The sequence below is a fragment of the Rhinichthys klamathensis genome, unplaced genomic scaffold (genome assembly GCF_029890125.1).
Source record: "Rhinichthys klamathensis goyatoka isolate OS25496 unplaced genomic scaffold, OSU_Roscu_1.1 h1tg000281l_1, whole genome shotgun sequence".
NCBI classification, from domain to species: domain Eukaryota; kingdom Metazoa; phylum Chordata; class Actinopteri; order Cypriniformes; family Leuciscidae; genus Rhinichthys; species Rhinichthys klamathensis.
The window spans coordinates 5,706,038-5,721,551 of NW_026606800.1; the positions used below are offsets into that span (position 1 = coordinate 5,706,038).

Sequence of the window (15,514 nt, forward strand, 5' to 3'; positions counted from 1 at the left end):
TTTACTTTAATACATGTAGAATCTTTGTCTAAAAAGCAATATTTAAACTTTGGTTTTATTTTTTCTCTCTTATAGATACTGAAACATCAGAGGTCTTTAAACAGAAAAGGAACAAGCTTGGATGTAACAAAAAGTGAACGGACTGCTGAAATGAGTGATGGAAAGCTACTGGCCTGATTGTCACAGAGGGACATAATTTACATTTTAAAGTGGAGCGACACTTGAACTATGGAAGTGGAAGGACCTTTTATTTAGGAGTCACTTAAGTAACTCATCTGGCATGACAGCGTACATGAATGAAATTTAGCAAACAGCCATCTTAAGAAACCCCATTGAAGTACTAATAAAAATGGAGCCACATGAACCTGCCATTGGCCAAAAATGCACCAAGGAGCAACGGGACAAGAACCTCTTACAAAGAAAATGGGTCTCTGAGCCTTCTGCTGTAACGAAAAGAAGTACCTTCGCAGATCCAGATGTTAAAAGACACTCGCATCGTGAGCAAAGTCTTACAAGTGGGACAAGCCTTGCAAGCTCAACTCAAAAGTTTAGCTCTGGAAAGCTGATGTCATCTGCAGTGACACACTCATCACAAGAAAGTCAATTTCAACAGGTTTTCCCTCGGCCTTACTCCTACCAATTGCCACATTCATACCCGCAAGAGCCTTTCCTTGGCGGTGCAAAGCCACAACCTGGGTTAGAGGCCTGGCCTTTCTCTGGTCAACTGCAACCAGATGATATGTTTCCTATTCACTCCCGCTCTCATGGAGTATTTCCCCGTCAGAAGTCTCCAGCTGGTTTTGGCCAGTTTCCCCAATCTGGACCCGAGCAGCCAGATGAAAGTCATAAGAAGGAACAAAAACCCAAGAAACCAGGAAAGTACATATGTCACTACTGTGGCAGGGCATGTGCTAAACCCAGTGTGCTCAAAAAACACATCCGGTCCCACACAGGGGAGCGTCCTTATCCCTGTGTTCCATGTGGTTTCTCATTCAAAACCAAGAGTAATTTGTATAAACATAGAAAGTCTCATGCTCATGCTATCAAAGCAGGACTTGTTCCATTCTCTGAGCTAGCAACTCGAACAGACACTGATCAGGCATCTTCAGTTGGGGAAGCAGAAGCACACTCTGACGGTGAACAAAGCACAGACACTGATGAAGAAACTGCAGAAGGGGCAATGTTCCCTGAAAAACGTAGCCCACAGATATCATTCGAGTCTGACAAGAGCCAAATGGAAAGGGGACCAGCATATGCAGACCCAGCAGAGGAACTGTCCGTGGCATCTATGAAAGTGCCTATCTTAATTGTTCCAAAACAAGGGGTTCCATCACCTGCCACAGACTGTCCCCAGTTTACAGACATTAAAGGTTCCGTTATTGGTGGACAGATGGGCAGAGGAGATGAGTCTCATACAGTTAAACAGAAACTTGCCTTAAGACTCACTGAGAAAAAGGACCAGGATTCAGAGCAGTCACAAAATCTCTTAAGCCCCCACAGCAAAGGTAGCACTGATTCTGGCTATTTTTCCCGCTCAGAGAGCGCTGAACAGCAGATCAGTCCACCCAACACCAATGTAAAGACATATGAAGAGATAATGTTTGGAAGAACTTGGTACCACAGAACCAACTCCAGATCTAGACAATCAGTCACAGTTGGGATGGTAGCTATTGCTAGTCAAGACACTAATATCAACAAGTCTAGTGCCATGCAGGAGTTGGCCATGGGAAAGATATCAGAGGGTCATGTATTTTATCAAAGTGATTGTGCAGAATTAGTTGCTGGATGTGACCCAAAGCATTATCATGTTGGCTCTTGCCAAACTAACACAGGTCTTCTTGAAGCACCCTCCGATTCAGGGCCACTTATTAGAAGCAACTCAATGCCAACACCTTCCCCTACCAACCTCAATGTCCCACCAAGTCTAAGAGGGAGTCACTCATTTGATGAGATGATGACCCAAGATGACGTCTTTTACACAGCAGCTGTGGGTTTAAAGAGGTTAAGGAGACAGGGTGCATTTGAACACTCTGCCCAAGAAGGACATGGAGAGTCTGAGAACTATGGGAAGATCCCAGGTCTGATCTCAAGTTTGAAAATGGGAGAGAGGGGGTCTTTGATGCCAGAGTTCAAAGGCTCTGGCTCAGAAATGGCTTGCCCAGAAGTACGTACAGCATACCCTTCATATGGTACAACCACAAGAAAACGGCGCATGAAAAAGAGTGTTGGTGAAGAGGAAGATTGCCTTGGACAAGATGATGGCAGTCGGAGTGGCTCTACTGAAATGACAGGGGACTATGACCTAAGACAAGGAAGTCAAGATTCTGCCAAGGCTGGTCCTGCTAGTAAGGGATCCATGTTTAGAGCACACAGTCCATCAGACAGTTTTGACAGAGGCTCGTGTATAACTCCAGAGGATGTGGTACTTGTTCAAGATTCAGACACAAAGACTGCTGGAAATGTAATATCTGTCATTCAACATACTAATTCGCTGAGCAGGCCAAACTCATTTGAGAAGACTGAATCAATTGAACATCCATTTTATCAGCCAGAAAAGCATGCTGGACATCTTTCTGAGCAATCAGACACAGACAACATTGATGATGTGCAGAGCCCTGAATCTCATCATAGATCAGAAAGCATGGAACATCAGCTGCAGGGTGACAATGAGCATGGATCTTTCTCTTCTAACCCATTGTATCATATGCCCCACAAACTTGTACGACAACCCAACATTCAAGTGCCTGAAATAAGAGTTACAGAAGAGCCTGACAAACCAGAAAAAGAACCTGAAGTACCAGTGAAAGAACCAGAGAAACATGTTGAGGAATTTCAGTGGCCACAAAGGAGTGAAACATTGTCCCAGCTTCCTGCAGAGAAGCTACCCCCAAAGAAGAAACGTCTGCGTCTCGCCGATATGGAGCACTCTTCTGGGGAGTCAAGCTTTGAGTCCACTTGTACTAGCCTTTCAAGAAGCCCTAGTCAAGATAGTAACTTATCTCATAGCTCAAGTTTTTCAATGTCATTTGACCGAGAGGAAAGCATCAAATCTGTGTCCCCAACCAAACAAGATGACTTTGCTAAGCAGTCTGAGTACTTAACTGTTCCAGGCAGTGGCCATTCTCTGTCTATACCAGGCCATCATCAAAGAGAGATGCGACGCTCCTCATCAGAGCAGGCACCCTGTGCTTTGCCCACTGAAGTACCAGAAATACGTAGTAAGTCATTTGATTATGGAAGTCTTTCAACCGGTTCAAGACAAGGAGAAGTATATGCAAGTGCTTCAGCTATGAAGGAGCGTAGACGAGGTTACTTGGTTAGACAGGCATCTCTCAGTGTTTATCCTGAAGTAGTGGTTCAAGAGCCAATCTCAGAGTTGAATATCAAACAAGAGCATACTGACCATGTTTCTCAAGCTGCTTTAATTGGTACATCCTATTGTGTAACTAGTGATATGGCAAGACCCAGAAGAGCTACACAGTCAGTTCTAGGATCGCATCACTTGCTGCAACAAAGCATCAGTGAGGACAGCCAATCTGAGGATCTTTTCCAGAACGCTCCTCGTTTGCCTGCACAGCTTTCATCAGATAGTGAGCATTCAGTGCATGAGCACATGACCCAGGATATAATTCAGCACTCCTCACTTCAGAGCAACCTGGCAACCTCACCCTTTTTGCCATTTCAGCCTATGCTCTGGCATCCTGAATCAAAACAAAGAAATAAGCAGCACCTGGCGTTCCAGACACATCAGTTACAGAAACTACATATCAAACAGCCAAATCTACAGCCCATTCTACAGAAACCATACCAACCTCCTCATCAAATTCAAGTGCAAACAGACTCAAAAACCGATGGGGCAAGTCACAACTATCCATATCCCTCAAGAGCCTCCCCACAGCAGCTTGGGGTCTTGTCATCTAAAGTGCTGACTACAAGCTTCTTACAACAAGTTCAGCCTATCTTTGCTACTCAAAGTGCAGGTTCACAACCATCACTCCCTGGAATGCTGGTCCCAGTCAGGATCCAGACAAATGTGCCATCGTATAGTAGTGTTATGTATACAAGTGTTTCACAAATTCTTGTCACTCATGCTCAGAGCACAAATTCTATCAGAGTTCTGTGCACAGACAATATGTCGACAGCTTCACTTACAGGCACTGCATCAAAGCACCAAGTTGGCATCAATTTATCCAAAATATTAGGACATTCAGAAGGGCCCTTAAATTTTCCAATATGGAAAGTTCCTGAATATTTACCTGGGAGCCTTAATACAGGAATTCCTTTGTCTCTGACGTCAGGAACTATCTCTACTACAGATGCTTCTTCTAGTATCGGGGGAAGCAAGAGAATGTTGTCGCCAGCTAGCAGTCTTGAGCTTTTTATTGAAACCAAACAACAGAAACGGGTTAAGGAAGAGAAGATGTATGGACAGATTGTGAAAGAGCTTAGTGCAGTTGAGCTGAGCAATTCTTGTGCACCGAAAGATAAGTCCCCCAAACCTGAATTTTCAAAGAGAGATGACTCCATAGATGAACAAGAGAGGATGTCCTCATCTCCTCCCACTGATTTCTTGTCATCTAAATTCCTTGGGTACCCATCTGCACCTCATTTACCCGACGTGCCTCCAAAAGACAACTTCATTCCACCCTTGCAAATTATTACAAATGTGGCTAGCAGAGCAGATTCCCCAGAAGAGCTTGATGTAGATGAGTCTACCCCAGAGGCAAGCTCAAGCCCACAGTCAGTAATTTCCTCAAGTGATTCTCCAGAAGAATCCAAGCAGAACATGGGTAACAAGTTCCCAGTAAACATGCTGGTGCAGCTAGCTGCCAATCAGGGTGGTGGAGCTGTTGGTAGCACTCTCCTACTCACTGACCTGGCAGATGTCCATCAGTTTTTTCAATTCCCAAGTCTTCGCACACCAACTAGTGTCAGCTGGTGCTTCTTAAATTATACCAAGCCAAATTATGCACATACAACTCCCCTAACCTCTGTGTATGGTTCTTGGTGTGTCAGCTCTTACAACCCCAACCCACTCAACCTCAGCACCAAGGCCACCCTGGCACTTCTTCGGTCCAAACAGAGGAATAACACAGAGATGTATACAATGGCTGCTATGCATCAACCTGGCACTGGAAAACTTGTTTCATCCCTCCGGTGGAAACAGAAGTTTGAGCAGGTAGTCCTGACTTTCCTAAAATATACATGAACAGTTGTTTGTTTTAAGTAATTCAAATTTAATTTAATAAATATATATTTACACATAACCATATACATTTAATTAAATACATGTTTGTGAATAAATACCCATTCTAGAGCATTTAAACAGTAATTTGTATAGACAGATAATACAGTGATATATTGTGGAAAAATGTTGAGTTTACAACTTTCAAACTGTAAAATTAGGAAATGCTATATATTTTGCTAGCAAAATATGGATGGGTGACTTCACTGACTCAGTTTGGTTTGGGTCAGCCCAACCTAAAGTAACTATATAAAGTTAAAGAAACAATACAAATTTCAGCAAATTTTCCCTATTCTTTAGTTCTCACAAATCATTTTAGGGAAAGCAGACTATTGTAATTATTAATATAATTTGTTATTGTCGAAACATTAAAGTTGCCAGTTGCTCATTTTTAAATTTCTCAGATAATAATTAAAAATTAATGACAAGAAAATGCACCGAAAAACTTGTTGCTTATGTTTTATGCTAATGGTTTTAGGGTTCATTATTCAAACTGTTTTCTGTTTACAATTCCAGTTAAAGCCTGAGCTTATACAGTTTGATGTTGGAAAATTTGGGAAGAAAATGAAGGGAATTAGCTCAAGAGACAGGGGAAAAGAGGACCATGGAGAAAAAGAAGCTTCTTCAAAGCAGGCTGAACCCACTCGCATCAAAATCTTTGAAGGAGGGTATGTGAAGATGTATAGTTATTTTTGAACATCTATCTGAGTGTTCTTTATAGAAGATGAGACTCCCCCTTTTCTAAAATCCAATTAAATTTTAATACTGCTGGGAAACAAATATTAGGAGCTGAGGAATCAAAACATCTATCAACATACAAATTCATTTAATGGTGCCTAAATCAGTTAAAACTGAAGCAGCTGAAATGTGTATGACTACAACATGGTATTTATTAGACAGCGTTATTTGATTCGTAGTAATATTATTGTTTTGTGTTTTTGTATCATAATATAGATTACACACGTATTCTGTACATGCATGTGCCTTTGAAATATATTAAAAATGAAACTCATACTTTTAAAATATTTGGTATATAATATTATCCTGTGCTGGAGCAAAAACTTAAATCGATACAGCTGTGAAAATAAAAGAATCATGTCTTCCAAATATATTACATGAGCTTTTTGATGTGTGTGATTTCATTTCTCATCAGCAACATTCACCAATATATTTGATGCCTTCAAATAATGTTAATAACCCTTGCCTTGTTTTTATTTCAGGTACAAATCCAATGAAGACTATGTTTATGTGCGTGGCCGAGGCCGAGGAAAGTACATCTGTGAGGAGTGCGGGATACGCTGCAAAAAGCCAAGCATGCTGAAGAAACATATTCGCACACACACAGATGTCAGGCCATATGTCTGCAAGTTTTGCAACTTTGCTTTTAAAACAAAAGGTGGGTTTTCTTATCCATTTCCAATAACAACACATACAAATTAGGGGTGGTGAAAAAAATCGATTATTGATTAATCGCGATTATGTTATGGACGAGTATGAATCGATTATTACATTTTCAAAAATCGATTTTTTATTATAAAAAATTTTTTTGCATTATTTTATTTTGTAAAAAATGTTATACCGGAAGTTGAACGTCACGAACGCGCCCAGTTCCAGTAGCAAGCGCGTGTAACGGCAGCCAGAGCGAGTGAGAGCAGGTGTGCCGGAGACACACTGGCTGCGTGGCGTGAGCGTCTCAGCTGCGTGGTGTGTCCGTTTTTATTTCGGCTCCCATGTTAACAGGTTAGAGCTTGCATGAGCCGCGCGGAAAACGCGTGCATGCTAGAAATAGAACCGACGCCTATTTTTCACGCGACACGCAAGCGTGTTGGAAGCATTTCCAGGCAAAATAGAATAGGAAACGATGTTTATATGTCATTTTGTACACGAATACATATTAATAAATTACATTTTGATGTTTGAAAGTCTAGGTTTTGATATAAATTCAGATATCAATGTAATTTAAACAAATAATAATAATAATTATCGATTTTCAAATATTGCCATTATTTTTGCCTATATACAAATTTATTTCATTTTTATTTTTTAAACAATCGAGTCCTGGTGTTCACTACAGAGGTCATAGCATAACATATGAATAAAATATCTCTTTTTTTTTCATTTGTTTCTTATGGTCTTAACAATGTGATTACATGAAAAAGAAAAAAAACTTTAGAAAAAAAAAACGTTCTGGGCCTCAGGAGGATATAATGATAATAAGCTACAATAACAACATAGTGTGTCTTCTGAGTGACGGTCCATCATCAGGCTAAATATAGGCTCTTTAAAGCTACACAAAATTTATAAATGTTATTGAAATAAACAGACAGCCCACTTCCCTATTTTTCGGATTTTGGAAGATGTGTGATAACAGTTGAAATTGTTGTCGTAAAGGCAAGAGGCAAGAGTTGAAATTGTTGTAGTAAGGATTAACACACCGCTAACCCAAATGTAGACTGTCCCTCTATGTCACCTAGCAGCAGCGGCGCCGCGTCAGACACGTTTCTGGTGTGCAAAGACACAGAAAACGCGACGCAGCTGACACGCAACAGAAACGCCACGCTCACGCCACGCAGCCAGTGTGTCTCCGGCCTAACGAGCGTTGCTTGCTACAACACCTTGTCTTTCAAGAAGAAAATTGTCCAATTTCTACAGTATGTTGGTTCTGATCTACTTCCTAAAGGAAATAAGCCTTTCATTTATTTGTTATTGTTTAGTTCAACTTGATGAGTCACAACACAATGTGATGTATTCATTTCTGTGTTCTACAGAACATAAGCTACATACAAATAATTTTGAAGTTATAACTACACGACACAGAAAGTGCTTTGAGTTGTTGTTACTCAATAAAAGAGTTAAGTAATTCAGCAGCTGACTTTTTTAATACTGCAAACACTTTGTAGTGTATTTTTGTTTACTGTTGTGAAATGGAAAATCAATAATCGCTAATCGAGAATCGTTAATAATCGAAAATCGACTGTAATCGAATCGGGACTTCAATAATCGTAATCGAATCGAATCGGGAAATCAGACCGATTAACCACCCCTAATACAAATACCGTAATTCCTCAAATAAAGGCCGGGGCCTTTATTTACCTGAACTGCAGATGGTAGCCGGCTTTTATTTGAAGCAGGCTTTTATTAGAGGCAGGCCTTTATTTCTAATTCGCGATCCCCGCCCGCCCGCCAGCCAAGTTTCCATGGTGACGCGTCATGCTTGGCACGTGTTCACCACAGCCAAAATAGCGCTGTATGACAGATGTAGCGCTTTTATTTCTAAATATTAACAAACTTGCTTACCATGTCATCAACTATCTTCTATTCTGACTCTCAAATCCGTGTAAGTGAGTTTTGAGATGGGCACCGCAGTTCGGAGATTCCTGTTGTATTTATTAAGTTACAGCGCGTGAATTCTTCAGTTTCTCCCGAAATACATGAAAGTAAGTGGCCGGTGAACTGGGAGAAGAATAGAGTAAACTTTATAGTTACTTACACACTGTGTATCTGATATGAATAAAACACGTCGCCAAATATATTTGAATGGATTGTTATTGCTGCTTCCATAGACACCATTGTGTATTTTACAAACTATAAATTTATTGTTTTGCTATAAATCATATCTATTTAAATGTCTGAAACCTAAAATAAACATGTGGTTAAAAACACTGAATAGTTGTGATATATGACAAGCGCTGAGCGCGTCCGTCTTTGAGTGTACACTCATTTAAAGTGTACCTATTCACACTATTTTTTCCCCGGCCTTTATTTGTCCGCGTTGACCACGCCCCCGGCCACTATCAGAGGCCCGGCGTTTATTTGAATACCGGTCTTTATTTGAGGAATTACGGTACACACATAGTGTCTTATAGTTTGAATAAAACCATGATTCATATAAATTGTAAGAAATGTAAAAAAAAAATAATGTCTGTACCACAATGAACAACATAAGATCTCTGTACTATTTTATTAGAATAAATTGAGGGTTAGACATAATTTTGGGTATGCCAATGCAAGTAATTCAAACACTTTAAAATCTGTTTTCAGGAAACCTTACGAAACATATGAAGTCAAAAGCTCACATGAAAAAGTGCTTAGAGCTTGGTGTGTCAGTGACATCTGTGGATGAGGCGGAGGCAGAAGAACCAGGTATGATTTTATTGAGAGGAGGACCCAATATTGCAATATATTTCAAGCCGAAAGTAGTACCAGTACGCCATTTCTGCCAGTTTTAAATAACTAAAAATGTCCTTATTTTGAGCACAAGAGGCAAAAAAACCCAGTAACCTTTTTAGGCCAATATTTATGCATTTTTGTTCAAAGGAATAAATGAAACGCTATTTGATTTCACCACACCTCAAACAATGTTGACCTGTTGAAGTCATTTGAGAAACTGTGCTACTGTTCATGTTTTCCCAGACACCACTGAAGAGGTCCAAAGAGCATCAGAGAAGATGGGCATGTCAGAGATAATGGCAGAGCACCAATTCTCTGACGCTGATGACTCAGAGGGTGCTGAAGAGGATGGTGATGAAGTTGATGAAGATGAGGATGAGGATGACGAGTATGATGGGGATTCAACACCGAAAACACGGTCTCGAAGCACCAGCCCACAGCCATGTGCCATCCCCTCACACTCCATTACTGTTGCTGCTTCACAAGAATCCACCCCAGAGCCTCTGGCCTCCGTCTCCAAACAGCCTCTTTTCACTTATTTCACTAGTCTGCCCAGTATTCAGATCACCCAACTCATGGCACCCAGTGAGAAAGCTGGAGAGGCCCAGATGGCTGAATACCAGAAGCTCCTTCAAGGGGCTCTGGGTGAAGATCACAAAAACAGACTGGATGTGCCTAGCTCTATGGATGAAGACCTGGAACACAGCTCATCCTCCTTTGACTTCTCCTGCTCCCGCCTGTCTTCACCAGGCTGTGATTCCTCCCCTCTCCGAGAAAGCTCACCTTCCTCTAGGCGGTATCTGTCCCCTCGAAGGGACCTCTCCCCACGTGGCCGTTTGTCACCAAGGCGAGAAGCATCTCCCCTTAGGCATATCTCCCCCAGGCGGGATGTTTATAGAAGGGATCTGTCACCAAGGAGGGACCTTTCTCCTAGAGGACATCTCTCTCCCATCTCCCAGACAGGACGGCCGACATCCCCAGGAAGGGATCTCTCGGGTAGACTTTCTCCCAGAAGCCGCAGGGGCATGATCAGGCCTGTGTCCCCCAGGAGGGCTCTGCATTATCAAAGTGGCCAATGGGCGCTCAGCCCCAGTCCACATGCAGAGATGATATCATTAAGCCAAAAGACCAAGGGCCATGCAGAATTGGAGATGGTAAGTTATTGTACATGCCTCATAAACAGATAAAACATTATAGCTCCAGTCATTATTTAACTGTTTTTTACATTCAATTTGCTTTAGAAAATTAATATAGCAGTAAACAGTGCACTAGCTAGGCAACCATATCCAGTCCATCTCAAAATTACTTTGGCGAGTTTTCACTTTAGGGATAAAAAGTCATTGCTGTTCAAAATAAGTAATAATAATCAGGGCTTGAATTTCGGCGCGGGATTGCTGGTATTGCGCATAATTCTAATCATTCCCGCAGGTCTCCCATTTATAATGCGGGGAATTCTTTTAACAACTATCTGCCAGACGCAATTTCACAAACAGCGTGAGTGTTCAGCGGTGCCGCGACTTCTATCTCTTCTCTCAAAATGTGTTGTGCAAGGCAAGCATCAAGCGCTGCGGCGACACACTCGCGTTTAGGAGTCGGGACATGACGGAATATTCACTTGCACAATCGGGCCAGCAGTGCATCGTGACTGAAGTTTACCATTTGCACGTCTTTTTAAGTCTTACCAGTTTAAACATTCAAGCGATTTTAAACTAATCAGTGCTCGCGCGCTCTCTGAGAGATTATTTTCTATGCGCACATTCATAGAAAATCCGCCTCAAAAACAGCTGGCCAATAACAAGTTATTTTTCGCGGATTATATTGCGGTCTTCGTGAGTATACTCTAAACATAGTCGCTTTTGTCTTTAATGAGCATAAAACGCATGCCAGTATAATGAACACAGGATCCGTGTGATCCGAGCTCTTAAAGTGACGGCAGCCATATGTGTCTGTCATTAATTTTGTTGTCAAAACAACAAAAGATAGCTTTAAGTTAAAGGAATCAGAATTAATAGCCTATGTATTTAATATATTCAGGACTAAAATACTACCCAGTGTTATTTTCCATTTGATTACTTTATTCAGTTTCTGTATATAAATACTAGTGTTAGACCTATTCAAAAACTTTTCTCTTTATTTGTATTTATTTGTGCTACTTTTTTCAATTTAATTAAACAATTTAAATCAAGCTTGTGTTGTGTAAATTTACAACCTCATTGTAAAAATGCAATGAGCACAAACATTTAGGCAATATAAATGTAATAATTTTGTTTGAACAAGACAATCCCCCCCCCCCCCCCCCCTTTTCTCCCCCTCTTCTCCCCCTCAAACAAAAAAAATCCCCCCCATGAGAATCATCTAAGGGGGGATTTCCCCCCCATTTTCCAAAACGAAATTCCGGCCCTGATAATAATAGTAATATGCCAAAGGAAAGGCAATACGAATTCAGTATATTTTGGGTTCTGAATGAAATATAGAAGGCTCAAGTATACAATTGCAAGACAAGTGTGGACAATTGCAGTGATAGCCAGTTATGTCTCAAACAGGGCCCAACAAACAAATTGCCATGATACAACAGAATGGAGCATTTCTATTTATACTGTGTACTACAGTAGTTAATTAAGAACCCTCTGGAGAAAATGGGAAACTGCAGTGTTCATACAGTGTATGCAGTGTAGTAATTCATTTCAATGCTACTTGTCTTGTTACCATGAAGCTAGGGGGATAATAAGACAAATGAGCAAGGTCTATTATCTAAGCTAAGCTTGGCCCTTTTTACTGGCAACTGTTGTTTTTGTTCTTTGTGGTCTTGTTAAATTTTCCAACCTTTCCAAGAGGTCCAGTTTAAATAACTGTGAAACAGGCCGATGTTTCTGTGAAACAGATAAGCAGAATAAATATTTCAAGAATTCTTTGCTACTCTTATCATCTAACGTGAATTTAGCTTCACAAGGATTTATTTGAACACTGCATATTGTCAAAATTCCAGAAAAAAGCAATGTAAATGAACCATGTCTTCCAACTGTTTAGGACCAGCGAAAGACATCTTATCTTCAAGGGGATGCTCGCAACACAGATGCCTCCAGCATCCACCAGGGATTATTTAGCCACCTTCCCCTGCACTCCCAGCAACAGATCCGCACTCCGTTCTCCATGATACCCATTGGCGGCATCCAGATGGTCCATTCTGTGCCTGCTTCTGTCACAGGTCATCCCCACCCTACACGCCTTCCCCTGCAGAAGAGCACCTCGGAGGAGTCCAGCACCAGTGAGGTGTCCTACCACCTTTCTGAGGGCAGAGGGCCCTCCAGCAGAGGCCCAGAAGACTCACCTCAACCCCATGAAAAATCCATGTCCCCCAAGGCTCCATCACCTTCCTCCCAAAAGTCACGAGAGGACAGCACTGACATGTCTGACAAGGAAAGCAAGCAAGAAGAGTGTATCCAAACATGCACTAAGGCAATTGCATCGCTGTGCATCGCCTCTGAGGAAACCTCAGAAAAATCGTCAGCTCCCGTTGATCCTTACCATCAGCACACATTATCTCACTCACCCGCAGTTCAGCAAGACTGTACGCAGAGAGTGCAGCACTATTGCAGCTCAGAGATCAGTCACCTCCTACACTCCAGAGCAGAGAGCAGTATGTCTGCCACATCAAAGACTCCCACAGCAAGCCATCCCACTCTCTACAACACAGAGACAGCAGAGCGAGTGTCTGGCCAACAGGGCCGTGAAAAGAGGCCAGCGACCATAAAGAAAGGCAAAGATTTAAAGGATGCTATTAACAACAGGTGAACAAGGTCGAAGGGAGAGTGGTAAATTATGCTAACACAAATTTTATATTTACAAATGTACATCCATGCGCGCACACACAAAATCAGTCTTGAAAAAAACAAGTGCACTGATTCCGTGGTTTCAATGTACATGTATAGCATGCCTTTTATAACATGGTTTGCTATCTCAACTATAATTACTTTCTTATTTAAAGTTTTAAAGAATACATATATATATATATATATACATACATATATATATATATATATATATATATATATATATATTAAGTTATATATGAGCCTGACCAAAATGGACTTTGTCTGGTACTTTTAAAAAATGTACAGATGTGTGTGCCTTTTCTTTACTTTTTGCTTATATTCTTATAAGCATTAAACAGGAAGACATGTAAATATATATATCGATTTTTGTGTACCCCGCTTTGTAATAAATGCAATTTACCGTCTTTTTGGACACTTTAGGTCTGAATGATGTGAAGTATCAATACATGTAAGGTTGCACTAAAACATATTTTTATATGTGTGAAATTAAATGGCTTTTGTGTACAGCAGCGATTCTATAATACTATTTATTGTATCTTGTTTCATAAATTGTACATTTTTCTTAATGTTGTGGATGCCTTTTCTATGTAAAGCATGGGTTTTGCTATTGCATAATTAGAGCAAAAATTATGTACATGTAATATGGCTTTATATATTAGAAGTATGTGTGCATATACTTCTCAGTAAACTGGCTTTATTTAGAATTCTATATAATTTAAGTAAATGTTTATATACCTAGTATACAGAAGAAAAAAAAAACAATATATCTGCACATATGTTTTAGATTGACACCCGCATACAGTATGGTAGTTGGTTCTAAGTGCTTGTACCCTTCTCTTTCCTATTGGCTGGTAGGCTACACTAGTTGTGATTTCATCGTTCACATTTTAAATGTAGAACTGTTAAGCATTAAGCAAGTGAATCAACTTTCGCACTTCTGCATTTCCTCCACCACTTACTGAGGTAGATGTGAAAGGTATTTTGATCTTCTGTGAATTATGTTGCTTGAAGTACTTGACTTGTTGATGATTAGTATGGGAACATTCCAACAGATGTAAATATTGGATGCCTACGGTTCTGTACGCTCATAGCCATACATATTCATACATTGAAGGAGTTCGTCATGGGCCATGTCATCAGTCCTCAAACACTTTTATAACTATACATACAAAAACTCCAATACTGAGAACTCCTAAAATGCACCTTATGTTTCCTAAACCTTCCTAAATAATCCCTAATTATATCACCTTTAGTACTGGGATTGGAATTGGTTTTTATTTTTATTTTTTATACAGGTTTTGAGTTGAAGCAACCTAACTGAACTGGAGTATGGAGCCAGTGCACTCTTGTGTGTATATCTGTATTTTGTATTGTGTGTATATGATCTATGTAATTGACTCCTTTGACATTTTTGTCAGTAGTCCCTGCTATCCACTTAACTGTATTAACATGTCTTTAAAACCTAAGGTATCAAAAGCACAAATCATTGTATTGAAACAAACAAAAAAGAATAAAAGACAAACATAATAAAAAATTATAAAAAGGGTATCTTTGTGATTTTCAGTGGAAAAACTATGTACAATATCGGTTTTGACGAATCACAGCACAGGTGAAAAAATTACAGATTGCTGTTTTCAAATAAATACAACTATGGCAACTTTGCATGTCCGTGATGTCTTAATGCTTTTCAAAAATGCAAATGCTCAAATTCTCTTTCAACTTCTGTAAAAAGAGAGGTGAAGAGAGCAGAAGACAAAACAAAGAATTTGAAAGGGATCAGATACATGATCAGATGGATGTCAGTACACAAAGATGTGTCTCGCATTGCTAATTTTAGCAGTCTGACTGTACATAAAAACCGTTAATACATGTTGACAAAAGTAGGTTGATGTGACATCTTTTGTGCATTTACCAATAAGATTAACCTATCAATCTTTGCTTTTTTATTTATTTGTCTGATCTTATCGGTCTTTCAAATTATTTTTAATCTCAACAGCAAGACAAGTAGTTGTAAACTTCTAATAATCATTGACGTTATCATTTGCGTTCTCTGAATTTTTTTTATTTTTTAAGACAATGTTTTAAAATAAGATTGACCTTGAACTTTTTAAAATATTTCCTATATCTAAACCTTTGCTCCCCAAAATTTCACCACATCTAAAGTATTACAAAATCAGAAAACATCTACACATTTTTTGTCCATTTAACATTTTTACATGAGCTGAACATATTCTGGAGTCTCCGATTAGAAATACGTTGTACCAAG

The 15,514-nt window shown here is 39.9% G+C and overlaps 1 protein-coding gene across 5 annotated transcripts in view; it reads left to right on the forward strand.

Annotated features, from left to right (window-relative positions):
- The window catches only part of hivep2a (HIVEP zinc finger 2a), an 80,231-nt gene extending 65,449 nt beyond the window's left edge, over nucleotides 1–14,782 (forward strand). For all 5 annotated transcript variants that reach the window (XM_056269466.1, XM_056269468.1, XM_056269465.1 and 2 more), the window contains 6 exons: nucleotides 76–5,179; nucleotides 5,762–5,913; nucleotides 6,466–6,641; nucleotides 9,287–9,388; nucleotides 9,659–10,569; nucleotides 12,443–14,782. In XM_056269466.1, the coding sequence (XP_056125441.1) occupies nucleotides 350–5,179; nucleotides 5,762–5,913; nucleotides 6,466–6,641; nucleotides 9,287–9,388; nucleotides 9,659–10,569; nucleotides 12,443–13,207 (6,936 nt within the window). In that variant the 5' untranslated portion in view covers nucleotides 76–349 and the 3' untranslated portion in view covers nucleotides 13,208–14,782. The remainder of the gene's footprint in view (nucleotides 1–75; nucleotides 5,180–5,761; nucleotides 5,914–6,465; nucleotides 6,642–9,286; nucleotides 9,389–9,658; nucleotides 10,570–12,442) is intronic.
- The last annotated feature ends 732 nt before the right edge of the window (nucleotides 14,783–15,514 follow it).